Below are 27,787 nucleotides of genomic sequence, written 5' to 3'. Positions count from 1 at the left end.
GAGAACATTTAGTTTATAATTAGAAGTGGTGTTTAAAAATTGTTTTAGAATAAAAAATGAGAAATTTTGAATACGTTTTCTTTTTTCAATTTTATTTTTAACTTTCGAGTAAATATTCGAACGGGAAATATGAAATTTGTTGTTAAAAAGTTGTTAGTCTATATTGGTTTATTTCCATATATTTATAGTCTGTGCTTGTCTAGTATTAATATATCTAATAAAGATGACATTTAATTTAGTATTAAACGCTGAAACATCAAAGTTAATGGTGTGAAACTGTGAAAGGAATTTTTTTAAAGAGGCTACTTTACAACTTTAGATGGACATGAAATACCCAGAGTACCCTGGGCTGAAGATGAATCAAAGGTTTTCTTTTATTTTTTTTAAATATCAGATAATCTCACGTGTAAACCTAGTCTTTTGGGGTCACGTTCAAGGTCAACTCTTCGACCGCCGTAAGACCGTACCCCTGATAAGTGGGAACTGAATGTAATCTGTAAACCATCACCCCTGTGAGGATTAAACCTACATCTCCACATAAAAACGGCATACCTCTTACCACTGGCTAGTTGACAAATTATATATTTATTTGTGTCAAATTATATATTTATTTGGGTCAAATAAAAAGACTACATATAAAAGGGATACTAGGCAAATAAATTGCACATCACATGGGTCATTTATAGATGGTTGAAATTTGTACGTCCAATCCATATTTGGCCCACACTATTCACTGGACCATGATTGTTGGAGTCCGTTAAAGCAAATGCAGATCAATGGCATGTTTGCTTTTTTAGGCAGTTTGGACTTTGGAACGAGTAATTATAATCTATTTTATTTATAACTGCTTTTACAAAGTAATAGATTAGTATAATGTACACACAATCTTCTTTTTTAGTTGAAAATAAGAGAGACTTAGTATTTCATATGATCCAAGTTTGATTCCGGTCCTCAACATTTACGAGTAGGTGGATTTCAATAGTTGGGTCATTGAATTAAACGAGTTTTACCTCATCACACTGTCATGCCTTCGGGCAAGTGTTCATAGGCGTTGGCCTTAGGTGATGACTTATTCCAGATCGAAAGACAAGTGTATACATATGTGGTGAATTTAGCAAGTAGTCAATTATGAGGATTCGTGGAAAAAAAAGTAAAAAAATTGAGTTTTGATTAGAGAGGATCTTATTTTTAAAAAGAATCTTAAAACAATAGAAGGTTAATTCAAATTTTTTTTAAATAAAATGGCGGGACCCAAAATGGTATTTTATTATTATTATTATTATTATTATTATTATTATTATTATTATTATTATTATTATTATTATTAACGGATCCCCCAAATACTACCAATATTATCTTTCCCCCCAAACTGTTTGAAACAAACCCTAATTCAAAATGGGCGAGAAAATTGACATTGAGAAGCTTATGTCATACAGCGATGATCTGGTTGAGTTTCTGAAAAACGAAAAAGACATGAATCACCTGAGCAATTGCGTTCAACAATCCAACGGACTCACCTCTGGTTGCCGTTCCGATCATGCTAAACTTCTAACTTCTCTTCAAGGTACTCAATCTATTATTATATTATTACATTTTCTATCTGAAAACATAAACTAAGTGACTTTGACCGAATAGCAATTATTCGGTCGGTGAGGTACCGACTAGTGATTAATTAGTGCAATTTTTACAACCATGGATTAAATTCACTAACCTCCACCTCAGCATGCCACGTCAGATTTAAAAAATTCGTTGAAAACCTCCATTTTTCTCACAACACCAAACCTTCACAATTAGGCGTGTAAACGAACCGAACGAACACGAACACTTGATCGGACACATATTTTGTGTTCGTGTTCGTTTGTTTAAATTCTAAACGAACAGTTCACGAACATAAATGAACAAACATGAACATATATGAACAAATGTAAACGAACACAAATAAACATAGACAAACATAAATGGACAAATATAAAACCATTAAGTAGATGACACTTCAAAATAATATTTAATTCTTTTCTATTAATATGTAAACGAACTTTCACGAACATAGATGAACGAAACATGTGTTCACGACACATATTTTTTTTGTTCATGTTCGTTTGTTTATTAAAGAAACGAACTTAAAAAAATTTCCCGCCGAACGGTTCATGAACAGTTTACCGAATTTTCGGTTTGTTTACAGGCCTATTCACAAATCCATTAAAAAATTATTATACTATATATAATTAATAATGTATATATGTATATGCTTGTGAGAGGGAGGGGTCCACCGTTGAGGTCCGTAGATAGTTTGCAGGGACAGAATTCAGGCGGACAAACTTTTCCATATCGGTGAAGTTTGGACGAAGTTTGTTTGCATTGTTGCCACTTAGATTCAAACCTCGGGGTGCTCTAACCAACTAAGGAACTAATTATTATTTAAATAAAGAAGAATATCAGGAAATATTAGGGCCTGTAAGTGAACCGAACGAACACAAACGAGGGCAGGCTCGTGTTCGTTCTTATAAGTTTAACTGAACATGAACACATACATTTTTTTGTTCATTAAGAAAATGGGCATGTTTGTGTTCGTTTGTTTAAAATCTAAACAAATAGTTCGCGCGCGTAAATGTACACAAACAAACTTAAAAGAACAGACTGAACAAACATAAATGTACGTAATTTGCCAAACGTAAACGAACACAATCGAACATAAGTTTGCTTTAATAAACACAAACGAACAAGTCCAATATGTCACAATTGGATGAAGCGACGATGTAAAGGCTGGAATAGTGGAATTTATTTAGAACTTACTACTTAGGGGTTAAGTGCGGATATCGTATCATATGACTAATCAGTGTTACGGTTTTTTTTTTATTTATGTTTGTTGTTTTGTTTTTTGTTTTTCATATCATGACATGGGTTATGTTTACTAACATATTTAATTGTTTAAAAAAACTATAAAACTACATAGTTAAAAGGGTTAAACTAACATAAACGAATGAACATGAACGAACGAACACAAATAAACGAATGTTCATGACCATAAATGATCGAACGACACATGTGTTTGTTCGTTTAATTAAATGAACAAAAAGTTTTGTTCGTGTTCGTTCGTTTATTAAATAAGCGAACATAAACGAAGTTCCCGACTAACAGTTAATGAACGCTCGGTTTGTTTACAGGCCTATGAAAAATAGTTTCCATGGTATTATGCTTGGTGGCGTTTGAAGCGTTGCACATTTTTAAACCAAGACTGATATACATGATGAAATATGACCATCAAATAGCATTTTTATTATTATACACTACTCATAAGGAAGCCAAATACAATACTAATATAGTCACCCCATCCGTCCTATTTTATTTACTTTTTCATTATTTGTAGCAAAATGATTGTCCATTTTAACCAAGGCACAGCTATAATATGCTATTTTTGATGGTTTGTTGTATCTGAAGAGAAACATCTTTTTCTGAGTCTTTGATATTCAAATGAAACTCAGGCTATCATAAAATGATAGAGGCATGCAAGCAAAAGATAGAAGAAGCTGCAAATGCCGAAGTGGCCTCAGATGCAGACATTCATTTGCTTCAGAGCGAGTTGGAGGAGGAGATTCAGAGGGAGGCGTTGCTACGAGAGGACTTCAGATAAGTATATAGCTGCATTTGTCCCTGTTACATTACATAATGTATTTGATTACTGATTATCTGCCATATCATATACTACTGCACAGTCATCACCAGTCAAATTAAAGACCTTGAAGAGCAAACAAGTTTTGTTGAAGACAGAAGGCAGCTTCTTGACAAACTCCAACGAGATCAAATCAAGACACAGTAACACTTAAACCTACCCATATTATTATTTCAACCCTAAGTTGCACACACATAAATTCGGGTCGACCCAAACATGATCTGTTTAACCCATTTATCAAAAATATTAAAAGAAATTATTGAAAAAAAATGGATATAATTTAGAGTCAGTAGAGCACACGAGTAATATGATTTTTTTTTTTGGTAAAAAATTTTAAATCTTGAAAATTGATTGAATATTGCTAGTGTATTTTCAGAGATTTTGAAAACGGAAAAAACAAATATATTATTATAAAAAGGTTTTTAAAAAATAAAATAAAATACATAAATGGATAACGGGTCAACACGAACTGTCCTGTTTTTAAAACGGGCCAACCTGAACCCGTCTCATTTTTAAACGGGTCGTGTTTGTCGACCTAAAACCTGTTTTTTTGGTCTCGGGTTCCGGTCGTGTCAACAATTACAGCCCCTATGTAACACCAAGCATTTTCAACTATCATTTATTTCACAGGATGAAGCTGTCAATGTATGCATCTGTAACAAACATCATCCCAGACTTAACCCGAGACTCCAAGATATCTGGACGTATCCTTTCCTGTCTTTGCTTATTTGGTTTAAATTTTGCTTATTTGATTTTAGTTTAGCAATTGCAATTCTTTAATTTCACCACCAATCACAGATATTGTTGAGAAAGAGAAGAAGGCAGTTGAAAAATTCGAGTTCGATTCCCATGAGATGGATACGTGTAATGCAATCTGGAAAGTGATAACCCGCTGATCTGAGCTTTCTCGTTCTGTTAAGTCAATCTGTGATTATATTTATCATTATTCAGGTTATGACCTTTTTTCCTTTCTTGGAAATATAAATAGTGGGCAACGGCTATGTGATAGAGACGAAGCTTATTCATCTTTGCTTTGTTGATAACCTTATAGTCTTTTGTCATGTTGATTGCAATTCTGTTACGGTTCTGATTGATGACTTTAGTAATGCTTCTGGTTTGTTTCGCAATATGCGAACATGTTATTTGTCTTTTAAAACTGGACAGCTTCCTGTTAGATACGTTCAGATTTGTATGACCGTTAAAAGAAAATTGGGTTTAAGAATGTTGTGGCCCGGACCGGCTTGTGGACCGTGGGCGAACTGACTAATTGTTCACGGGTGTGACTCACGGTTTGTGTGTTTATGATTGGATGATAAAACAGAGGGTGTGTAATGTGTTTGCATAGAAGTGATTATAATTTGCTTAAAGCAACATTAGCCACTTTAAAGATTGGGATCTATAGTCATAATTTTCAGATTCATTTTAAGTTAGTTGATGTAATGATGCTGACTCTACACAAAGAATTGTTTAAACCTGTCATGTAGATGCCTTTAAACTTTTTTATTATGAAAAATGCCCTGAATCATTAGCTTGATATACAAGATCTTTCATCAATCTTCTTTTTTGTAAATGTGATATATAGACATTGATTGACTAGATCCTAAATCTAGGGAAAAATATGAGAATAAACAAATATATGTCACCTTTCAAAGGATTGTGAATTTGGTGCATTTTATATCAACTTTTGCCAATGATCTTGGGCTGCTCAAGGCGCGAGCTGAGCTGAGCAAACTTAAGCTCTAAATTGAAGTTAAACGAGTCAACTTGGCTCGTATTCAAGCTCGAGCTATCGAGCTAGTCTGTGAACTCATTAAAAAGTATTTAATATTTAAAAACAGTATAATTATGTGATCTCTAGTAGGCTAAACGGTTAATGGACCATATTTGTTTTGAACAATAAGTTATATAACCAGCTAGCACGACACTAGAAAAAAGTTAGGGTTAACGTAGACGATCCAATGAGTTTTCCTTGGCTCATTTACAAATGGAGCCAGATTGGCGTTCGTATTTTAAATGAACCAATTTCAAGCAATTGCGCCACAAACTTTTTGAACAATCCTACAAATCTACAATGATACATTAAAGCCAACCACATAATTAAAACTTTTGTTTGACAACTAGTCTAATCATCACAAAACCTTAGTTTACGCCAATTGACGCAAATCTTGCCAAGTTATTACAACCAGTGTTTGTACATGTGAGTTGTGATCGATTTTCATGCCATTGAAAGTCGTGAAACAGTGGAATTCATAATACAAGAAAAAAAAAACGAGACACTTTTAACTTGTAAGTAGAATGGCATGGGACATTGTACTCGAGAGGGTAACATAGATTTTGTGGGTTGGGACTTTAGAGCTTTAGTGATGTGAGTAGGAGGAAGGAAAACGGAAATCGAATTATAAAACTCGGAGTGGATTGAGCTAAAACTCATAAGAGGTGAAGGTAGGAATTGAGTAGAGTTAGGTTGAAACAGATGACACAACATTATTGGTTGGTTGATGAAATTGACGCGGGTTGAAGGAGTGCTCCTCTCCTTGAATACAAAAAGGAGAAGATTGTAATTTTAAATTTAACTTTACACATGATTATAATTAATAAACAAAAATAATATAATAATAATAATACCAATGATAATACTTACTCCGTCCCATTATAAGTGTCCTAGTTTGATTTTTCAAGTTTTTCTTGTTTAACTTTGACCGACAATATTTTTGTTTGTGTTATATAATACTTGATGTAAAATATATGAATGGATTGGGTTTTAAATGTATTTTACACTGATATAATTTTCATCAGGTATTATATGACACGAACAAAAATATTTACGGTCAAGGTTGCAAAAGAAAGACTTGAAAAGTCAAAGTAAGACACTTATAATGGGAGGAACGGAGTAATAAATAACTTCTGAGTATGTTTATACTTGTCTGGTTATGTCATACAAATATTTACTATTGTTTGACCACGCTAAATTTATACTTTTTTATATCTTCGATATAACTTATGAATGAACTTGTACAATCTCGTACCTTTTTCTTGTTTTAACATAAAATGTCACGGTATCCTTTTTCACGTATCTACTTTATTTTCTTATGTGAGATAGTATTGTACATTTCAAAGTATTTCATATTATACACGAATTTGCCCACGTGTTTCAAGTCTATGGAATTGCGCGCTTTGAGCTCACTCTATGGTGGATGAGGCGCGACGGAGATCTAGAAATGTGAGCGGTACGAACTCAAAGCGCCCATAATGCTTGGACGGCAGGTGGCATAGATGATAGATACCAAACAAAGTTGACCCATATCTATAGTAATATAAGCTATCCTTAGTATACATATTATGGTCCCAGGGGAAGCATAAGCAGACATTAAAATGTAGGGTGAGAGTGGAGGTAAAATTTTGTCTGCATGCACATAAACTTAAAAAGTGATTATTCTCAAGATTTTTACTCAACAAAAAACACAAAAATGATATTTACGTTTAAACTTGTGAAGATAGAAAAACTTAGAAATAATTTATAAATTTAAAAAAAAATGGTTAAGAAAATAGGGTGTAAGGTAAATAAGTTGTGCTAAATGTACCTCATCCCCTTCATTTTTTGTACCATTTCAGATAAATTACTAATATTTCTTCTTTTCACGCTAAAAGAAAAAATTCCCTCAATATGATCATGTTTTCAACATGTACTTAAAATATAAGATTATGTGTAGCGGTTTAACAAAAAAATGAAAATGTGACTGTCACGCCACTTCCATGTGGGTATGGGATGATCACTAATTTTCCATAAAGTGTGTGATATTTAACTAAAACACGATTGTTTTCTAATCTGATTTTTCTAATATAAAAACGTGAGTTGAATCATTTCACTGATTGGAAAAAGATACAGCCCCACACCCAAGGCCTGTGTGCCGTTACTAGGCTAGCGCCCAAAGGGGTTCACTTCTTGGCGCCCATTTAGAATTATGGATTGGTTTGGCGAGCTTTGGTGGAGATTAAAATACTGAGTTAACTTGGGGGGTTTGGATGGGACATGAGTGACTCAATGAAGGAAGACTGAGATCCTTGTGATCTCCAGCTCGATCCTGAGGGCGTCCGGGTTTTATCACTAGTGGGCCTTCGGGTGGGTTTTCCCCGGAACTGGAGATAACTTAGAGGCGCTTAAGGGCTCCGTGCGGTTGATTTGGGCCAACTGACGGTGACCTTTTGTCATTGGGTTACCCCGTACGAAATACCTATACTATTATGTTTGTTGGCCGTTAAAAAAAAGTTAATTTGGGACACACCCAATTACACAAGGTCTAAGAGTGATGCATTTAGCCAAACCTAAGGTAAATAACACTATGAAAGCTGACTCATGACATAAAGAAACCTAGAACTAACAAATATGCTAAAGCCAAATTTCTTTATCACTCTTCTGACCAGCTTTTCTTTTTGCACAGAATCCTTTTAAAAGATTCAGAAAACTCACACTAAAATATAAGTTTTTGATCATTATAAGCACATTTAAAGCAAGAGTTTGAGGTGGACTACTGCAATGCAAACACATAAAGGTAAAAAGTTGAAGGCTTTGAAAGTGTAACTATTAGTGGGCTCCTTTTTTTCTTCTTACCTTTGGATCCATGGCACAGATTTTGAATAAGTTACATGTGATCTTATATTGGATTCATTATCTGCTTTGTGTAAAAGATGCCCTTTATAATTTCCTGCATTTATAGGTACATATTCAGAAAAAGGCAGAAATCTAATAATGTGAATTTGATGTTCAATATTTGCTAGGAATTCTTATTTTTTTACTTTGCAACTCTTTTTTTGTAGGTATGATGCATTAAAGAAAAGGGTTCGTGTTTGAGTTGAGATGTTCAGATCGGAACATAGTTTGAGGGAGATATGTTAACATGCGAAAATGACATTTGAGGAAATCTTGAACCCGTGTTAGTCTTTGGTAGAGTGGAAGCACAAAAGATAAAAGCGTGATTCTTAAGGGAAATTTTGATATATCATTGAATACCTTAAACTATTATAACGTGTTGGAAAATCTAATTTTGATGGTTTGGCCAAATCTTCAGAATTCAATATAAGAAACCTATGATTGAAACTTAAGTGCGTAAATAAATGCCCAAGTTAAGAAATTTAAAGATTCATACGTTTTTATAATAAAAATCTAACAAATTGTTGAATTCAGGAAAAACGTCAACCCCGAAATAGGGACTCCAAATGTTGGAATTTGGTACAAGCGTCCGACCAATTCAGATGTTTTCGTTTATAGTTTACCGGCCCATATTTTCTTTGTCTGTTTGCTGTTGTTAACTTTTTTAAACAATTGTAACAAAAATGTGAAATGATAAAAGTTATGATTTGTTAAGTGTAGACAAAATAATGCTTATTAAAGATTTGAAACTAAATTACAATTGGTATTTTACAAAATAATGTTTTAGTTGATTTCTTATGAAAATATTCAAAAAGCAAATGTTGGTGATAATATCTTCATAAAACAAAACAAAAAAAAAGAAGGAAAATCTAAAAAAATGAAAAATGGCCTCTTGAATAATAAACATTGATTGATCATTACAAGGTACATTTTGGAAACACCACATTATTTCTTGAATCAAAAACTTGTTGGGATTTTTTACAATGATCAATAGCTGCTTCAATACAACCTTCAAGCTCAGAATTGGCACTGCTATTCCTCTTGAACATTTGCAAGTCATAAATTCCATTATTAGAATAACTAAAAGAAGATGAAGAAGAAGAAGATGTTGATGATGAAGAAGTTGAAGAAGGTGAACACTTTCTCTTAATTGCCCCTGAAAAAGACTTCCTATGAGTGCAACCACTATCAAACACATCCTCATTCCCTTGTTCTTCAATACCCTTTAAGACATTTGCCAATGTTGGATACTTACATGTTTGAATGTGCTCAAAACCATTTTTTTTACTCACCCTTAGACATTTTAACAAAGAAGTAATATTATCACAATCTTGTTCAACTTCTTGTTTGGCACAAGGGTTACCATCTGATCCACAAGCAGATTTGTTAAACAAAGATTTGATGAAAGATCTTGAAGCTTTAAGCTTTTGAGTTAGTGAAGATTGTTTGATTAACTTAAGCTTCTTTGACCATGGACCATAGTACTTTTTCGGGTGATCGGTTATGAATCCGGTTAATTCTGTTGACCATTCAAAGAAATATTCATCTTGGGTGAGTTCAGTACTCACCCTACATGATTCTATAGGAGATATATTGCATGATTGAACCATTGGTGTTGAAAATGTTATGAACTCTTCATCTTCTTTGAACTTGTTGGTTTGAACTTGAAGTAGTGATTTAACCATTTGTGCTCTTGGTGGAAGGTGAAGTGGAAGTAGTTTGCCTTTGTAAAAGAGTTCATCAGCTGGTGAATTTGAATGTGTTATGGAATTAGTAGAAGCCATTTGGAACTCAAATTCTATGCTCTTTGATGGTGAATGTGATGATGAACTTACTTCCATGTCTATAAAGTCTTCATCTTCATAATTGCATGATAAAAGATTTGCATCCATTTGAATGTTTTGTGTGTTTTGTGTGTGTGTGTGTGTTTATGTGTGTTCTAGTGAATTTGAACTTATGTTGGATACTCAAAGAGCATCATATAAAGTAGAGAAAGTGACAAGTTAGAAAGTGGTGAGATGTAAAATAGAAAAAATAAAAATAAAAATGTAATTTTTTTGTTACTTTTTTTAAATACTTCCAAGCAAGAAAGTATGGTAAGAAACTAGAATGGTCCCTTTTCAAAATTGACCAAGCAATGAATAGGTTGTGCCTTGTGCTAATCTTGTTGTACAATGACTACTCAAAAGTGAACAACAGATGAAAAGAGTCTAGTCACTCTTTTTCATTATGAGAGTGCTTATTGGTGTGATATTAACCTATTATGATGATTCATAACCTTCACAAACAAGAATGAAAACATATAATTTATTCACATGGAAGAGGGACATATGTGTATACTTGAAATTATAGCTAGCATTACTTTTTGTTTGGACATAGTACAAGTTTCTTATGCAAAGTACAACTCTTTACATGGATTTTATTTTTTATTTATTTATTTTTGTTACGAAAGATGTCTTAGTGGAAGTGGTGTTTCTCTCAAATGGTCATTACCCGAGTTTGAATCTTCCTTACAGTGGTGCTGCTCATATTTCATAAGACTGTGGGTAGTGGCTCGCGAAGGAGGGGGCGCGGTCCAGGTGGCCTGTGATGTGGCTCACGAACACCGCTACACAGGTCAGGTGAGCAGGGGCGCGGTTGGGCGGCGTGACTGTGGTCGCGGGACAGAAAATAGCCGTTGGGCTTTGGGGTGCAAAAAACTAGCTGTTGGCTAGTTTAAATTGTATTTTTTTTACTAAATAACACATTATAAATAACTACCCCATTTTATAACAATAACACACCATTCTCACTTCATTTCTCTCTGATAATTTAAGAATTTATTAAGTTACAAACCATGTCGGGTTGGGGCAACATCAACGACACTCAATTTCCCGAGGAATGTAACTACATGGACGACGATTCGTTCCAAGAGTTCATTGGGATGTCACAACCTGATTTTTCGGTCCCGGAAACACAACTGGAGCCGGCAAAACGATCCCACAAAAAGAAGGGGATGAAGACCGGCGAAGCGGATGGTCCCTCGGCACCGGAGAAGCGGAAGACTACTCCGTGGTCTAAAGAAGAGAAGCTTGCGTTGGCGAAAGCTTGGATTGAAATATCCCAAGATCGGAACGCGGGTAAATTATTTCGTGAATTTTATTGTTTGATATTTCTTTTAAGTTTTATGTGTACTTATTACATTTTTTGTTATTTATTTTGTAGCCGACTTTCAAAAAGCTCGAGTTTTTTGGGCCAAGGTTCGGGAATGTTTTTACGAACAAGTGGGGAGTAGGGCTCGTACCGATAATATGATATCGGGTCGGTGGACCAATACTCGTAAATATGTAGGATTGTTTACCAACATACATAACCACAATGCTAACCGAATGCGGCCGAGTGGGTCCGATGATCTCGCGGTTTACAAATTCACTTGTGATGAATGGAAACAAGAGGTGTTGCGGAGGTATGGGGTGGTGAAGACGTTTGACGATGGCTACTTGTGGGAGGTGTTAAGAAAGTGCTCGAAATGGATTGAACTATGTGCGGAGGACATGGGCGATGGGGCAAAACGTACAAAAACTAGTGCTTCCGGCACATACGTCTCTTCGAGCGGGTCGTAGAATCATATTGACTTCGACCTAAACTTGTCCGAAGGTCATTTGAAAGACCAAGGTTGTAGCCGCCCTCCGGGTAGGGATCGTGAGAAAAAAACGGTTGTTGATGGCGATTATAAAAAAGAAATTAAGGAATTGTCAAGTGGCCTCCAATCGATTGGTGAAGCTCGACACAAAAGAAACCGTTTCATGAGTTTGGCTTTTCTAGCCAAAGACTTTAGCCACCTACCGCCATACGACCAAGCGCTAATGGAGGAAGAAAAAGAACGTATTCGGAAGGAATTCGCAACACAAAAATAAAAACGCTATTTATATGTATTTTTTTATTTTCCTTTTTATTTTTCTTTTTATTTTCATTTTTATTTATGTTTTAATGAAGTATTTTAATTTATATTTTTGTGCATAACAAAAAAAATAATAAATAAAAAAAAATCAATCAAGCCCCTGACCAAGCCCCTGATCACCTGGACCACTACACCCTCTGGGGCTTGGTTGAGAGGTTTGATCCTGTGCCACATCAACACCTACGTGTCAGATTTTGCTTAGCTCACTTGGGGCTCAACCAAGCCTCATTACCCTTAGCCTAACCAAAGACCCTAGAAAAAAACCTTAAGAAAAACCTCTTAACTAACCCCATCATAGTACATGAAACTCATTAAGTGTATAGCAATAAAGAGTGTTGCAAGCATGTTTTAACATTTTACCTATAAGTAGTTACACATACAGGACATAATTACACTTGTGCCTTATATAGTAAAAGCAGTACACTAAATCTACTTGCTATAAATAATAATAAAATCTTGTATTGATGCAATTCCGATTGTAACTTGCATTTAAAAGAATTTGGGAGAAATTTGAATTTTAAATTGAACTATGCATTTTCCCATAAACCTTGGTTTTTAGCATTCTCATATTTCTATAGACATGGTCTGTAGAGATATATAAATATTTCATGGGTCTCCACAAATTGACTTGGTCAACATTTGGGCTTATTATAGTTAACCTTTCTTTACTTCACTTATTTCACAAGATTCTAAAGTCATAAACTATTTTTTTTATCAGAAAATGTTTAATTAATATTATATCTTTTTAGTTATATATACATATCTTTTATTATAAAATGTTATATAAATCTAGTAACTTTTATACAATAATTGTCCAAAGTTTAAACGACATAATAATTTTAAGGTTATTTTTACAAAGTTAGGTTTAAAATTAATTTTCGGTCCCCACTCTAAAACATTTTAAAAGTTGAATCTATAATACTAAAAATAATAATAGAGTTAAGAGCAAGAGTCAATAGACCATAATAGAGTGTAGATACGTATATATTAAAATTTATTGCACGTAAAAAACTTCAACATGGTAATATGGTATTGTTTATTTGTTTAATAAGTATCGATGTTTATCCATTTGTTGCACATTTAAAACCGTCAACATATTATTGTGATGAATTTAATGCATCATTATATGTAGATGCATAAAAACTTATTACAATAATAAATCAAGCTTGAGATTAAGTGGTTCCGTATTAAGAGTCGGATGAGGCACCGTTATAATCGGTAGTATATTGACTGAAAAATTATTTTAGTATTTTTTATATAATACCCACCCAGCCACCCCTCTAATCATACTCTTAAATCCATTTACTCCATAGGACTCGAGCCCTTACCCTTACGGAGATGACACCACTATAAACACATCTTGATATCACTATGGCTACCAGCTTTTGATAATTATAATAAAAATATATATTTATAGCATTTGGGTCAAATATATCTAGTGTCCATACTCTCTTGTTCACAAAGTGGAAACCTTTGCTGCAAACTCAGAGGTCAGGTTCTTTTGTTAAGCCAAACCACATGCCCACTCATCTCACAAACTTCAAAGTTCAAACAATATAATTTTATTCAATTAAAAAACATAAATAAAAATAGTATTAGCTAGTAACCTGTCACTATAACATGATGAAAATGGCTGAAATAGTAAATTACCTATGGAAAAAAATTATACTAAATTCTAATTCTATGAATGTGTATTAAATATATCATTCTTAAGTTACTTGCTTTCTCTACTACTATTTACTTGATCATATCAAGTTATCAACTGCATCACATGTACACAACATTCACATTTTATAACATAAGTATTAAATTATTGTTACTCTTCTATATATTGGTAAATTTTCAACTTACCAAGAGCTATCATACCATTTATTTCCCATCAAATTCTAAGCCAGTTTTGCTGGTTCCTCATCAATGTCTAAAAATATGTCACTCCCACACGCCGAACCCGGCGACCTTTCTTCAGAAGGTTCTCGAAGCTTCTTGTCGTCACTTGTAGAAGGTCGAGACGCATTACCTTCTTGCACTACTGTTATATCCATTTTCCCATTTTCTACTTGCATAACATCATTAACCATATTTTTTGGAGAGTTTTCGGAACTCCCACCTAAGGGTATATACAGTTTCGTTACTGGTGCGCGTATCACCAGTTTTTGTGTAAGTATGGATTTTATATCGACTGGCAGCACGCGCTTGGAAGCCGGAGATGCATCTTTTGTCAAGCTATCCTTTGATGACACATGTACTCCGTGAGTTGACTTTTCGTCTCTTAATGACGGTCTTGCTAAAGACTTGAATTCAAGTTTGACTTTTTCTATAGAGTCACATAACTCGATAACTGGTTCAACACCTTTCCTGCCATCATATGAACAGTTGTGGCATAAAATATAAAGTAAGGATTGAAATTGAAACTTGAACGCGTTCGTCTTACCGAGAAACAATATCAATTGCATGGTAAAATTGGTCTTTAACAGTCTTGGCTGCATCAAAGATTGTAATAACCTGCAAGTTCAACCGGTTATAAATCTAATAAATAAAAGACACACGTCAACTTTTGATATTATACGTGTTAAAAAATCTAATAAAAATTTCAAAAACTCGAATAGAATGTTAAATTCAAAAGTCACAAGAGTAAACTTGCTTTGTTTTCTGCAGACAGATACGCTTGCTCGAGACCTCTTCTTCGTTCAATATCTTGCAAAAATTCTTCATCCGGGTCGATTGCTTTCGCATACCTACCACGAGCCAAAACTATAAGGAAAATTTATTTTTTGACAAATATGTATTAAACAACAATTGTTAAAACAGATGGAGGATCGATCACAATATACCTTTTCAAGTTCTTCATATGTTTCCTTAAATTGATGATGGCAGGTTCCAATGCATCCTTACAGTAACAAAATCCAAATAAACTAAACGAGTAAGTTGCAGTGACATTATAATTATAATGACCACTGTTGCATGATTACCTTGTAAGTCGATAAAAGACTGCGTGTAATATATACAAAATATTCTTCATGAATCTCCAACTCATCACTTTGGTATGTCAAATTAAAAAGGCAATGTAAATTCATCAGAAACGTTAAATAAAAAATAAAAAGACTTTTGAGGGTCTCAGAGATTACATACCTGGCTTTCTTCTCCTTTTGCTCCATGAAAGAAGACTGAAAAGCCCAAGAAGCTTCTAGAAATTCAACAAATGCACTACAAGTATCTGCTTCTGCTTTATATGAGATGATTGCTTTTGAGAGTTCATCCTCCTGTATCATACCATTCAGATTAGAACCCATAGCAAAGTCAAGGTTGACCAGAAACACTTGCAGTCCAAATGAGTCAGAATAAGTGAATTTTGGTATGGGTCAAAATTGGTTGCGTTAAACCCGAACACTTCCCGTCCATTTATTTTAAATGTAATATAAAAATAAGGTGAAACTTTACCCAATAGTAATCAAGTTTCACAAGTGTCCCATTAAAGTCAACTCAATTTCTTTTTTGTTCCTCTAGAGTAACTCGACTTTCGATAGGCGTTCCAATCTTGTGAGATCTATTTTATAAATAGTTAAAAAAGTTTAAAAGCAATATATGAATCTTGGTTACTATTAAGTGATTATTTATTTTTCAGTTTGACTTAAATTGAAAATGAAACTTGGTTATTATTTAATAAAATTTTCTCTTCACTGTTATCTCCTAATTCAAGTTAACTTTAATAACCTAATTACTAAATAGTAAGTAGGATTCATATATGTTCCATTTAGGTCACTTAATTTTTAAAAAAAGAAGTTTAACATATATAAAACAATTTCACAAGGTTGGAACACCTACCGAACGTTGTTCAACCCTCTATAGATAAAACTTAACGGATCAACCTTTCATAAACCTCTACCGAAGAGCATCTCCAACTCGCACCCGAACCCAAGGTTCGGATTATCTTACTTCAATAATAATCTAGCTTAGGAGATGCTCTGAAGTAGATTGTATTATTATTATTAAACCTTAAGTTGTACTGGACTTAAAGTTAAATATTCCAACCTTTGACTTAAAATGTACAAGCAGTTGATTATTAGCATCGCCAAACTGTTCTCTTTCTTCCTTGGCATCTTGAAGCTGATCATTTAAAACAGCCAATGAGCTTTTGACCTACAAAAGGCACTTATATCAGAAAAAAAACACAGTGAAATATGATGCTCATTAATAATTTAATATCTTCCTCCTCCATGCATAATTAAACTACAGACCTTCAATTAACTTACGAAAATAATAAAATCACAAATCAGCACTAGTATCATTGCAAGGAAGAAGGCACCTTCTTCAGATTATCTTCAAGTTCATCCCACTGCTTTTCAAGCACACTAATTTCTGCTGCTAAATCCTGGAAAATGTTTACATTTTTACCCTTAAACTGCCTCGTGTTAGGATAACTTGCGGTTATGATCAGGGAACAGAAATACCTTCTCCATTTGGCTGACTTCACTAGTTTTGGCTACACGAAATTGAATGGCGTCTTCTTTTTGTTGCCTGAAAACACAATAATATGACAGATGCATTTAAACATTTATTAAAAAGTCTTCATAACTATTAAAATGAAAAAACAAGTGACAAACATATACCGATGATCTGATATGCGCCTTTCGGTTTTAGATGCTGAGCTGAGAAGAGACTCTGATAAAACTTTTAATTTATCGATCTGCATGTACATATATCCATTGCTCTTATTTCTGGTTTATAAGTCATAATATTATTAAAGAGAAGAAATAATATAAGATGTTTACTTTTTGAGCATGAGCCTCTGGTGTATCCCCATTGTTTAACAATCTTTTTTTAAGTAAAAGTGACTCCAGCCTACAACAAAGTCGAACGGGGGAAACGGATTCTTTTATAACCTGCATGAATAAATGTCATTTTGACTTCAACAAAATTAAACAATTTATAAAAGTTACACTAAACCAGCAGAAAATTCACTGATATTAAGCTTTTATAGAAAGAATGTAATTATTGAAGCGTCGATAGATGCACACAGGCTTGTAAACGAACCGAATGAACACGAATGTGACGAATGGGGCATGGTTCATGTTTGTTCATTTAAACAAACAGCACGTGAATATCAATATGTAGGGCCTAAATATTTATAAAACCAGAGTAAATTGTAATGAGTGATATTTTAATTTAATCATCATCATCATCATCATCATCATCATCATCATCATCGTCGTACTCAGTATATCCCACAAATAGCAATGCTATGGTAGGGTCTGAGGAGGGTAAGATGTAGACAGCCTTACCTCTATCCCATAGGGATAGAGAGGCTGCTTCCGGTGAGACCCCCGGCTCGATAGTAGTTTTGCATCAAGCCTTGGACATAAGGCACATAGCACTCAATCATCGGGACACCGGCTGATCGGTGCATGTGCCCTTGTCTTTCGGCTATCAACGCCACCACATGATGCCTGATTAACCTTCCGCCACTTTTAACGTTATTTTCACGAGATTAGTAAAATAACGTCAAAATTAGTGCAATTTTACTTTTGCCCACCCGAGGGTTCACACATATATACATTATATGCGCGCACCGCAAGCAGGGCGTTGATATTTTAATTTAACAAAACTTAAAATTGTAATATACCTAACAATTTAAATGAACACATAACGAACAAACTTAAACAAGCGTAAACTAATGAACATAAATGAATGTAAACACACGGACATAATGAAAGAACGAGACACGTGTTCATGTTCGTTAGTTTAACTAAATAAACGGAAGTTTTGTTCACGTTTGTTCGTTTATTAAATAAACGAACCTCCCGCCAAACGGTTCACTGAACATTCAGCACAAGCCCATTAATAATAGCATTCTTACCTCCAATGTAGCATCACTTGTCGCATCCAAAGAATGCTCATCACTCTCAATTTGAAGTTCCGGGTGCTCAATTCTTTTCAAGTTTTGTTGTATTTCAGAGACTTCAGAATCTATTCTGGGGGCAGATAGTGAAATACAATAATCAAATTATGCAGTTAGCAGAAATAGTTACCACCTTAAGAAGTTGAATATATGAAGTTTTAATCCCAACAAATGGCAACCTCAAAATGTCAGCATTCACTTTCAACCCAGTAATTGCATCTTGAGCTAATTCAAGCAATTCTTTCCTCTTAGCCTGACACAAGAAAGTCTTGGCACATAAACATATTTGTTGGCAATATAATAAGGATCGGTAACTAAATCTCAATTTTACCAGCACTTCATCATCATAAACCGAAAAGGCTTTTGACAAATCTACGATCCTATTTACAATTGCATCATGAACTTCCTCCCCTCCTGTGAGACACAACCTACATCCAGAAGAAAGTGCATATATATAAAACCCATATTTGATTGATATATGTTTCAGAAGAACTTGTGTATTGGAAAAAAAATTCAATAAGCATTTAATCAATATCATGCATATATTACAAAATAAATGAAACGAGATAAGTAGGAAATATCACCCAAATAGCTCATGTAGTAGCACAATTTCTTCTTCATTAGGTGCTCCAAGAATCTGATTCAGACAAAAGAGTGAACCTGCGGTTAAACTCCATGAATCAGCAAAGAAATAATAATGGATATGGTGCTAAAAGAGGGCGTCATGAACAAGAAACAAATGTGCAGATGAATTTCATACAAAAAAATTAAAATAATGTATAAATAGTATACAACCTTAAAACCACCAAGAAATTTCCTGATTATTTATGCGATGCAACAGGTCTTAAATTTTTTGGTAATACAAATTACAAAATGATAGAAACTTAAACAGAAAATACAGCATCGCATCAAGACCCAAAGTTTTTCCTGATGTCCTATGTGCCAGTGACTTGGAGGCCTTGGTTCATACGGAGTATCACAAATTCACAGTTATTTAGTAGTTATTTATTATAATTTATGAAGGTCTTGGTTAAATTTATAATATCAATAGAACATATTTAACTTCTCTAGAAATTTCAGTTACATATAATGTCAATTATGAGGCTTTAACTATTAAAATTGGTGACTTACAGGCCTGCTTTGTTTTTACTTTTTACTGCATGCAGGCAACAATGCGAATTTAAAGATTAAATACTAAAAGCAGAAAATGAATGCAAACAGAAGCTGATATTACGTCTAAGGATTCCTCCTATCACAATAGTGTAATTAAGTTTAAACGAATGTGTTATAACTAAGCATTCTCTTTATCGGTACTACAAATGATGAACTAATAAGGCTAGCTATTTACAAAGAATAATAAGTACTTACCATAGACATTGTTATGCCTTCAAGAGCCCCACTGTGAAGAAAGACATCACGGAAATTCACTGGTGATACACCAAGATCTCGGTCATAATATAGGATCTGTCAATTGGAAAAATAAGTGATGGAAAATAAGAAACAGTATTTCATTTTCAAGACGCGATGCAACAGAAACAGGTGCATGGTAACCATATACAAACAAGATATATTAATGGATAAGCCCCTGTAAACGAACAGACCAAACAAGAAACGAAGCATGTTCGTGTTTGTTCTTTTAACCGAACAAATGGTTGAACAGGAACAATTAAACGAACGAGTTTTTCTTGTTCGCATTTGATTATGTTCGTTTGTTAACCGTATAAACGAATGGTTCACGCACGAACATAACTAGACATAGATGAATGAACATAACTGAGTTGAAACCAATTAAAAGCAAACGTGACAAATCTGTGGGGTCTACGATGTTATTAAAACTAGATCAAATTGTAATGAGCCTGAAATATTCAAATGAATATATTAACAAACTCAAACAAACAGACAACCAAACATAAACTGACGTTCATGAACATAAACAAACGAACGAACGATTTGTGTTTTCATGTTCGTTCGTTTAACTAAATGAAGAAAAAATTTGGTTCAAAGTCGTTCGTTTATTAAATAAACGAAACGGTCCACGAACAGTTCACTGAACGTTTGGTTCTTTTACAGGCCTATTAATGTACACACACGTGGCAGTTAGAGCAACATAAATATGACATAGTCACATAACAGCAGAAAACAGAGTCATATTTTCTCACTTACAATATCCGATTTTCCAGGAGGATCACTCTTATGAACTGATGTACAAGTTTCATCCAAATTTTTCTCATTATTCTCAGCTGAACCTGCATTCAGTCTTTCAATTTCTCTCAGAGAAACTAACCATATTTTAAGCAACTGAACTCTTTCTTCCCCTTGAGAAGAAACAGAAAGTTCTTCAAGCCTTCTAACTGCATCCTTATAGCTTTTTATGTTCAAAGCTGCATGTGTCTATAAAGCAGAAATGGTAAGACAAAATGAAAATATTTAAAACAAAAACCTTGTGAGTACATGCTTGTGAGTACATGAGCTTACATATGTAGTCATTAATGTAAATAACAAGAACATTCACGCTACCTAAACCCTAAGGTTGTCATTTGCAAAACCATAAAGTTCAGCATTGTAAACAGTTAAAACGCATTCTCACGTATACGTATAGCCACTTCAAAACATCAAAAACTGAAAACACTAAAAACTACCTTAGTGATCATCCTCTAAAATAATTAACCGGTAAGGCGGTAAGGTAACTAGTAACTACTCCAATATGGAAATCGACGAGCTACGGATTTTTTATCACCTAATTAGCCCCTAAAATTGGTACCAGACAAATTGGTCAAAATTGGTCAAAAGCTTTGAAGTATTTGAAAAACTATACTTATTTTAAAAAATATATATAAAACTTTGTGTACATACATATAAAGTTCCAATCTGATTAATCGCCCTAGCTAGTTCTGCAACACTGACAATGATCTAAAATTGTCCGCATATATGCGAGCATATCCCTAAATAAAATTTGCATGAGAAACATAGGCAATTTTCATATGATCTTTGCGGACTTTTGTGCTAATTATCATATAATTTTTTCATAAAATTCTTTCCAATTAGAATTGCCATAACATGTCTGCTGAATACAATTAGAGTACATTAATACTAATTTAGAAAATACAACATAGATGCGTAATTTATATTGCACAAATAATAATAATAATAATAACGTACAACGCTGTCATGCAACATTTTGGCGCCTCTGGAGAAGGCATTGCCGGATCGGATGGCACGGTAACCGGTATGAGAGCGAACGGCGTCTCCGAAAGTGGACCGACCGCGTACTTCAACGGCTTTCTGCATCGCCGATCGTATCCATGCCATTACTACCACCAATGTAATCGTTTTCTCCTGCGGTTGGTGGTTGAATTGTTAGGTGAATGGATTTGTGATTTTTGTAACAGTTTTGTTTGGTTTGGTTTGTTATGTGCCGTTCGTTTCGCTTTCATTGTGCTAAATGGGAAAATTCCCAAAATACACATTTGCCTAAAGGAATTTTGACTTTTACCTTACGCAAATGAGTCGAGCGTAGCCCGAGCTCGATTAGGCTTGACATTGGCTCGTTTAACTTAGTTATAGCTCGAGCTCGGCTTGCTTCGAGCTCTATCTTCAAAGCTTGAACTTGATTCGTGAATAGATTTTTAAACTCGAACCCGACTCAAGCTCGACTCTTTGCTGTTTATGAATTCTTTTTTTTATATATAATTATAATTATTTTATATACTTTTTCCTATTATAATTTTATGTATAAAAATAATATATATTATTTAGTTATTTTCATTTATTTTTTATAACATTATATATATATATATATTAATTAATAATATATATTTTTCATAACATTAAATATATATTTAAAAATTTATAAAAATGACAGGCTCGTTTAGGCTCGACTTGATAAGTGAAGTTCGGGCTCGTTTGTTAAACGACCTTACTTTTAAGCTCGGGCTCGATTAACCTCAGCTTGATCAAGCTTTTCAATGAACTGATCTCAAGTAGCCCGCGAGCCTCTCGACTCGTTTTCACCTCCATGTGTTACATATAAATAATCAATTAACTTTAATTTATTAAAATCAGACTTTCAAATCTATCATCATTGAAAATTATGTTTACCAATAATAGAAAATTTGTGATATTACGTTTTTCATAATTTGTGTGGATTATAATTAATACATTTTAACTTGTGGATTAATGTATATATGTTATCCGGTCATAACAAGTCATGTTTTGAAAAGTCATCTTAGTCGTTGGCTTTTAACAAATTCCCGCCTCCCCTAACTAACTCCGACCGCCGTCCGCCACCGCCGGAAACTCCCAAAATGCCAAACTCAATCCTCATCCCCCTCCTCCTCATCACATTCCCCCTATTAGCACCACCCGCCACGTCAGAAATCAGAACCTTACACGTTACCGACGACAACCGCCCAATGATCCTCTTCGAAAAATTCGGGTTCACCCACAAAGGATTCGCCTCGGTCGCCATCTCCTCCGTCTCCGTCACCACCGGCCTCATGCAACCAGACCCGTCTCGCCTCGGGTTCTTCCTCCTCTCTGAAGGCTCATTGAACCAAGTCCTCATGGAACTTGAATACAATCACATTCCATGCGTTGTTGATTCCAAATTTATCTCACTCCTTTTCACGTTCCAGGTAATATTATTATTATTATTATTATTATTATTATTATCCGATTACCTGTCAGTTTATCACTTTATTGTAATCAGTTTGTTTTTAAATAAAATGCAAATATCAAGGATAGTAATCATATCAATCCCAAGAATCATGGCTTGTCAAATATGAAGACATGGCTAGTCGTCTTGATCAGTGGCGAAGCTTGGACTAAGACACCGGGGTGCCGGACTCAAAATGCATACAAAATTTCACGAACGAAATGGGCCGGGCTCAAATTTTAGGCTGAAAACGGCTAAATTTACACCACGTATAAAAAATTTCGGCCGAAAATGGCTATATTTTACGCTACGTATAAAAAATTTCGTCCGAAAGCGGCTAAATTTTACACTACGTATAAAAATTTCGGCTGAAAACGGCTAAAATTACACTACGTATAAAAATTTCAGAGAAAAACGGGTAAATTTACACTAATACGTAAAAACACAGGGGGCGGACCTAAGCAACCTTCGCCATTGATCATAATTATTATACGTAAACCCATAATGGGTTTTTATCAATTAATTATATTGATTCATATTAATCAATATATACACGATCTTCTTTACCAGGATCTTGCTCCTCCGCCGCATTCATCCGTCAACAAGTCGTATCCGATTGGTTATCCGGGCGAGTACTTTCTGTTGTTTGCTAATTGTAACCGTGGATCGCGTGTTACGATGGATATACGGATGGAACTATACAATAGTGATGATGGTGTGCATAGGGATTACTTATCTGCCGGTGAATCGCAGCTCCCGTCGCTATACTTCATGGTTTCCTTGGTTTACTTTTGTTTTCTAGGGTTTTGGATCAAAGAATGCAGGAAAAACAAGTTGTCGGTTCACCGGATTCACATACTCATGGCGGTGTTGCTTGTGGTGAAGGCGTTTAACTTGATTTGTGCTTCGGAGGAGAAACATTTCATCAAAGTTACAGGTATCGTGCGCAAGGGCATTTTGGTCATTTATTGTATATATAGTTACTGGTTTGTTAGAGTTAGTTGTAGGCATCTATATGTTTGTCCGTTAAGCTTTTATCGGACAAGCGAATGGTTCATTAAGGAACTGAACTTGCTCATGAATGATTAACGAACGAGCATAAATGAACACATACATGTTTTATTTGATTTGGCTAACCAAGAATGGTCAGTGTCAACGATTCAGTCCGGCTACCTTTGTGTTGTTTCTTAGTTTTTTTTTAACATTCATATTCACATAATACTTGTATATATTTTTGTTTTATAGTTAATGTTTTTACTTAAATGTATATCATTACATTAGAAAAGTCATTAAAAAAATATAACAAAACCTTTAATGAACAACATAAACGGACGTAAACGAACACCTTATCCAATGTTCACGAACACAATTGAACGATTATAATCTCTATTCATGTTCGTTCATTTAGTTAATCGAATGAAATTCCTAGTTCATTTCTGTCAATTTATTAAATGATCAAGCCCTACAACTCTGTACATCGAATGTTTGATTTGTTTACAACCCTCCAACTTTGTCCTTTTATTGCATATATTCTTATTAGTTTGTAGGTATATCTCTTCTTTAGTTGTATGTATTGCTATTAGTTTGTTTGAGTTAGTTTGTATCTATTAGTGGCTTCATTATATATGGAGGCATAGCATTGTATTGTTTGAATTGATTGATTATTGAGAATACTTACATCATATAATTATTTTAATAGGTACACCTCACGGATGGGACGTCTTGTTCTACACGTTTCAATTCTTTCGTGCAGTGCTCCTGTTCACCGTGATCATATTAATTGGGACGGGATGGTCGTTTCTCAAACCGTTTCTACAAGAAAAAGAGAAGAAGATGTTAATGATTGTGATCCCACTTCAAGTGTTAGCAAATGTAGCATCAACAGTAATTGGGGAAAACGGCCCGTTCATCAAGAGTTGGGTAACATGGAACCAAGTGCTCTTGCTAGTAGATTTGATCTGTTGTTGTGCGATTATCTTCCCGATTGTTTGGTCGATTCGGTCACTGCGCGAGACCTCTAAAACAGACGGGAAAGCTGCTAGAAATCTCGCTAAGTTGACACTTTTCAAGCAGTTCTATGTATTGGTAATTGGGTACTTGTATTTCACGAGAATCATTGTGTTCTCGCTGAGAACAATATCATCTTATAAATTTGAGTGGGTGGCTAATGCAGCCGAAGAAACGGCCAGTCTTGTGTTCTATCTGATGATGTTTTATATGTTCAGGCCGACCGATAGAAATGAGTACTTTTTGGTTAATGATGATGAAGAAAAGGAAGCTGAGAGGTATCTGCAAACAAATGAGTTTGAGCTTTGAGTACATATAATGTATTATAGTGTATGTTATATATATCATGTATAATATGTTACCCTGTTGCAAGAATATTTTGTGTATAATGTGGTAAATGAAATCATGTTTATAAGTTCATAACATATAGCGTGTATCGTCAAGTTATTGTATGCAAGATAAACAAATTTAATCAGTAAAATTTGGCAAAACGAAAGCAACTCCTTGTCATTCTGAAATATTTCCATGTCTTGTGTTTCTAGATTCACCCGTGCTACGATACCATCTCCATTTGGAGTATCCATCAACACACAACCAGTCATACCCGAAGATCCTAACGGTACACTTGCATCTGTCGGCTTTCCCCATCCAAAATCGACTTTATAATACGGGAACCCACACATGCTCGAATACCAATACGATCTGTTGACAAAAGTGTCTAAATCTTCCTTCCCTAAACTTGATACAAACGAAATATAGTTTTGAGACGCCTGTTGCAAACTCGGGACTTGTTCATTCCATCTTTTGTTTCTGTATCGCTGAAACCACCATACTTAATGAAGTTTCACTTTTATGCCGGGTCATGACCGACATACATATGGCCAAATTTCCAACTGTAGTTTGGGCTAGCCTTGGGACAAACTTATTACGCATATTCACCGGAATAAATAAAAAAGATGGCTTAAAAGAAGATGATCTTGATGTCTTTGCCTCCACTGCAGTTTTGTAAATTAGCGAAATCAATACTTGGGCTCGTGTAGGATTGTTTATAGATAGTTTTGATCCACCTTCCGCCATCCGTAGGATCTTGTTCTTGAGGTCACTTAACTTTGAGTTGGGAAACACGAATTTTCGAGTGACACGATTGGCAATACTTGGATTCAAAACCACAGTTTCATGTGGAAGAGAATCGGTAGTAGACGGATATTGAATAAAATGAGGGTTTAGTTCCGTTCCATAGCGTGCAACTGTAGTCCAATGACTAGTGAACGATACAAGACTACAACCATCACCGATTTTGTGTGATATAGACAGTGCCACCCCCATTCCGCCGCAAACAAAGTGATTAAGTTGAACCCCTACAACACTGGTGCTTTGTGGAGAGTTTTGCCACAACATACCATCCGCGAAAAATTGGCTAGCTTTCGCATATTCTTCACTTATAACTAGGCCCTTGTCCGTACGGCAATCGTGTTTGGCTTCAACAAACACAACTCCCTCGTCGTTGCAGTCAATATAAGGTGTTGTCGGGGTGTTCAACCTGCCTGCAAACGGATAGTATTGTGTTAGGTTCTGTGACAATGATTTCTTTAACACCCGGGATTTTTCATCAGCGGTTAAGCTGCAAGTTTGATTGTTTGGGTAGAAAAGAATTAGCGGCATATAGGCGTGTGGGATGCATTTATCAAGTTGGGAAAGATTATAAGTTTGGAGATGAGATGGTGTTGGAGATGATGGTTTGATTATTTCTCGAGAAATAATGGTGTGAAGTTGCCTTCTTCCAAATCAAAGGATCTTCCCTATGATCATCATTCTTTTTAATCTTGTTGCTTAAAATGATATGCATATACATATGTATATATACAGATTTCCGCCCGCCATAACGAAAATTCTGGATCTGGCAATATTAAAAGTATGCTTGAGTAGTACTCATGATCAGTTAGTTAATATTCGTTGGAAATGTGAATCACTAGTATAAATTAAGTACTCATTTTCAGTGTTCATGTAAAATATTCTAAAAGAAATGTTTGATAAATTAATTTGGGTTAATAAGAAGAAAAAAATGATAAATTTATAGTTAGAGCCTTAGAGGTGTTCAACGTCTTAATTGAAATAATACCAGACATTAGCTTACAACAGTTTGGACATATTGTAAGTTAGCTGTTTGTGCTGTAATGACTTTTAGATCAGTTATAGTGTATGCTTTTTATATCATGTATATTAAACATGTTACTCTATTGCAAGAATATTTTGTGTATAATTTGGTAAATGAAATTGTGTTTATAACATATGGCGCGTATCGTCAAGTTATTGAGTGCAAGATGTGCCGAGGGGCGATTGAATATGTGGATGAAAGCAAGTGTGTATATCTTATGAATTTTACGGTGGCCTTGTATTCGAGTTTGAAACTGACGTGAGCATAGATGTTAGAACGCCTTTTTGCAAGAATATTGAAAGCTTAGAGCATCTACAACAACCTACACCCCCGAGGTCTGGGTGATGTGGCAAGGAAAGCAGACATGATGTGGAAATGATCCAACATTGTGGTGTCAAGTCCATGAACTAAAGTCCATGGCTGCAGACTTGCAGTTTGGGTCCCTCCCCTTTTATACACACACGTACTATATATACATATACATATACATACATATTTAATATTTTTTAGTAAGGTTTTTGAATGTTTGTTGTTGTGGAAGAAAGTGAGTTTTTAAGAAAAAATTGAAACATGATGTGGTGATGATGTGTCGGTTTGTATGAGTTTGTTGTTGTGGATGATCTTAGTCGGAGCCCCTGGGGCCGGCGCGTAAGAATTCAATTAGGCCACGTGATAGGTTCTGGTTATGCCACTTTGAAAATTATGTTATACTTTTTGAAAGGTATGTTAATTTCATTTAGGCGTTTACTAATTTAATTTTAGAGTTTAGTGATGACATTGTAACAAACTTAATAGATATCGACTGAATTCATGTTGC

General features: G+C 34.6%; 4 protein-coding genes and 1 pseudogene across 6 annotated transcripts; 2 read left to right on the top strand and 3 right to left on the bottom strand.

The window, feature by feature from the left end:
* Window positions 1-1,381: 1,381 nt before the first annotated feature.
* LOC143541129 (kinetochore protein SPC24 homolog) lies at window positions 1,382-4,825 on the top strand. The gene is made up of 5 exons (XM_077034028.1): window positions 1,382-1,564; window positions 3,483-3,627; window positions 3,712-3,813; window positions 4,301-4,374; window positions 4,469-4,825. The coding sequence occupies exons 1-5, from the start codon at window positions 1,396-1,398 to the stop codon at window positions 4,564-4,566; spliced, it is 588 nt and encodes a 195-aa protein (XP_076890143.1). The 5' UTR covers window positions 1,382-1,395; the 3' UTR covers window positions 4,567-4,825.
* Window positions 4,826-9,235: 4,410 nt separating this feature from the next.
* LOC143541128 (putative membrane-associated kinase regulator 4) lies at window positions 9,236-10,722 on the bottom strand. Its single transcript, XM_077034027.1, has one exon. The coding sequence runs from the start codon at window positions 10,208-10,210 to the stop codon at window positions 9,236-9,238; it is 975 nt and encodes a 324-aa protein (XP_076890142.1). The 5' UTR covers window positions 10,211-10,722.
* A 7,384-nt stretch (window positions 10,723-18,106) lies between these two features.
* Window positions 18,107-21,549, bottom strand: LOC143541126 (uncharacterized). Of its 3 annotated transcripts, XM_077034026.1 has the most exons (6): window positions 21,314-21,549; window positions 20,318-20,545; window positions 19,523-19,618; window positions 18,739-18,814; window positions 18,334-18,582; window positions 18,122-18,222 (listed from the first exon to the last, which is right to left on the bottom strand). In XM_077034026.1, the coding sequence occupies exons 1-4, from the start codon at window positions 21,461-21,463 to the stop codon at window positions 18,797-18,799; spliced, it is 492 nt and encodes a 163-aa protein (XP_076890141.1). In that variant the 5' UTR covers window positions 21,464-21,549; the 3' UTR covers window positions 18,122-18,222; window positions 18,334-18,582; window positions 18,739-18,796. The 3 variants fall into 3 exon arrangements, with proteins under 3 accessions (XP_076890140.1, XP_076890141.1, XP_076890139.1); XM_077034025.1 differs by having other exon boundaries at window positions 18,107-18,582; XM_077034024.1 differs by lacking the exons at window positions 18,122-18,222; window positions 18,334-18,582; window positions 18,739-18,814 and having other exon boundaries at window positions 19,378-19,618.
* A 729-nt stretch (window positions 21,550-22,278) lies between these two features.
* On the top strand, window positions 22,279-25,142 carry LOC143541125 (protein CANDIDATE G-PROTEIN COUPLED RECEPTOR 7-like). The gene is made up of 3 exons (XM_077034023.1): window positions 22,279-22,788; window positions 23,379-23,745; window positions 24,508-25,142. The coding sequence occupies exons 1-3, from the start codon at window positions 22,459-22,461 to the stop codon at window positions 25,122-25,124; spliced, it is 1,314 nt and encodes a 437-aa protein (XP_076890138.1). The 5' UTR covers window positions 22,279-22,458; the 3' UTR covers window positions 25,125-25,142.
* A 17-nt stretch (window positions 25,143-25,159) lies between these two features.
* LOC143541124 (akuammiline synthase 1-like) lies at window positions 25,160-26,624 on the bottom strand (annotated as a pseudogene).
* Between the last annotated feature and the right edge of the window lie 1,163 nt (window positions 26,625-27,787).

Source organism: Bidens hawaiensis, unplaced genomic scaffold (assembly GCF_021521415.1).
Source record: "Bidens hawaiensis isolate Kalapana, Puna unplaced genomic scaffold, B.hawaiensis_p1.1 tig00012472_1, whole genome shotgun sequence".
NCBI classification, from domain to species: Eukaryota; Viridiplantae; Streptophyta; class Magnoliopsida; order Asterales; family Asteraceae; genus Bidens; species Bidens hawaiensis.
This window is presented reverse-complemented; position numbering and strand designations above follow the sequence as displayed.

Coding starts and splice junctions, on each gene's coding strand:
- LOC143541129 (XM_077034028.1), top strand. CDS start 1,396: ATGGGCGAGAAAATTGACATTGAGAAGCTTATGTCATACAGCGATGAT. Junction 1,565..3,482: donor ACTTCTAACTTCTCTTCAAG/GTACTCAATCTA, acceptor AATGAAACTCAG/GCTATCATAAAATGATAGAG. Junction 3,814..4,300: donor CGAGATCAAATCAAGACACA/GTAACACTTAAA, acceptor TTTATTTCACAG/GATGAAGCTGTCAATGTATG.
- LOC143541128 (XM_077034027.1), bottom strand. CDS start 10,210: ATGGATGCAAATCTTTTATCATGCAATTATGAAGATGAAGACTTTATA.
- LOC143541126 (XM_077034024.1), bottom strand. CDS start 21,463: ATGGCATGGATACGATCGGCGATGCAGAAAGCCGTTGAAGTACGCGGT. Junction 20,546..21,313: donor AAATGTTGCATGACAGCGTT/GTACGTTATTAT, acceptor TCTGCTTTATAG/ACACATGCAGCTTTGAACAT. Junction 19,619..20,317: donor CTCCTGGAAAATCGGATATT/GTAAGTGAGAAA, acceptor TCCAATTGACAG/ATCCTATATTATGACCGAGA.
- LOC143541125 (XM_077034023.1), top strand. CDS start 22,459: ATGCCAAACTCAATCCTCATCCCCCTCCTCCTCATCACATTCCCCCTA. Junction 22,789..23,378: donor CACTCCTTTTCACGTTCCAG/GTAATATTATTA, acceptor CTTCTTTACCAG/GATCTTGCTCCTCCGCCGCA. Junction 23,746..24,507: donor ACATTTCATCAAAGTTACAG/GTATCGTGCGCA, acceptor TTATTTTAATAG/GTACACCTCACGGATGGGAC.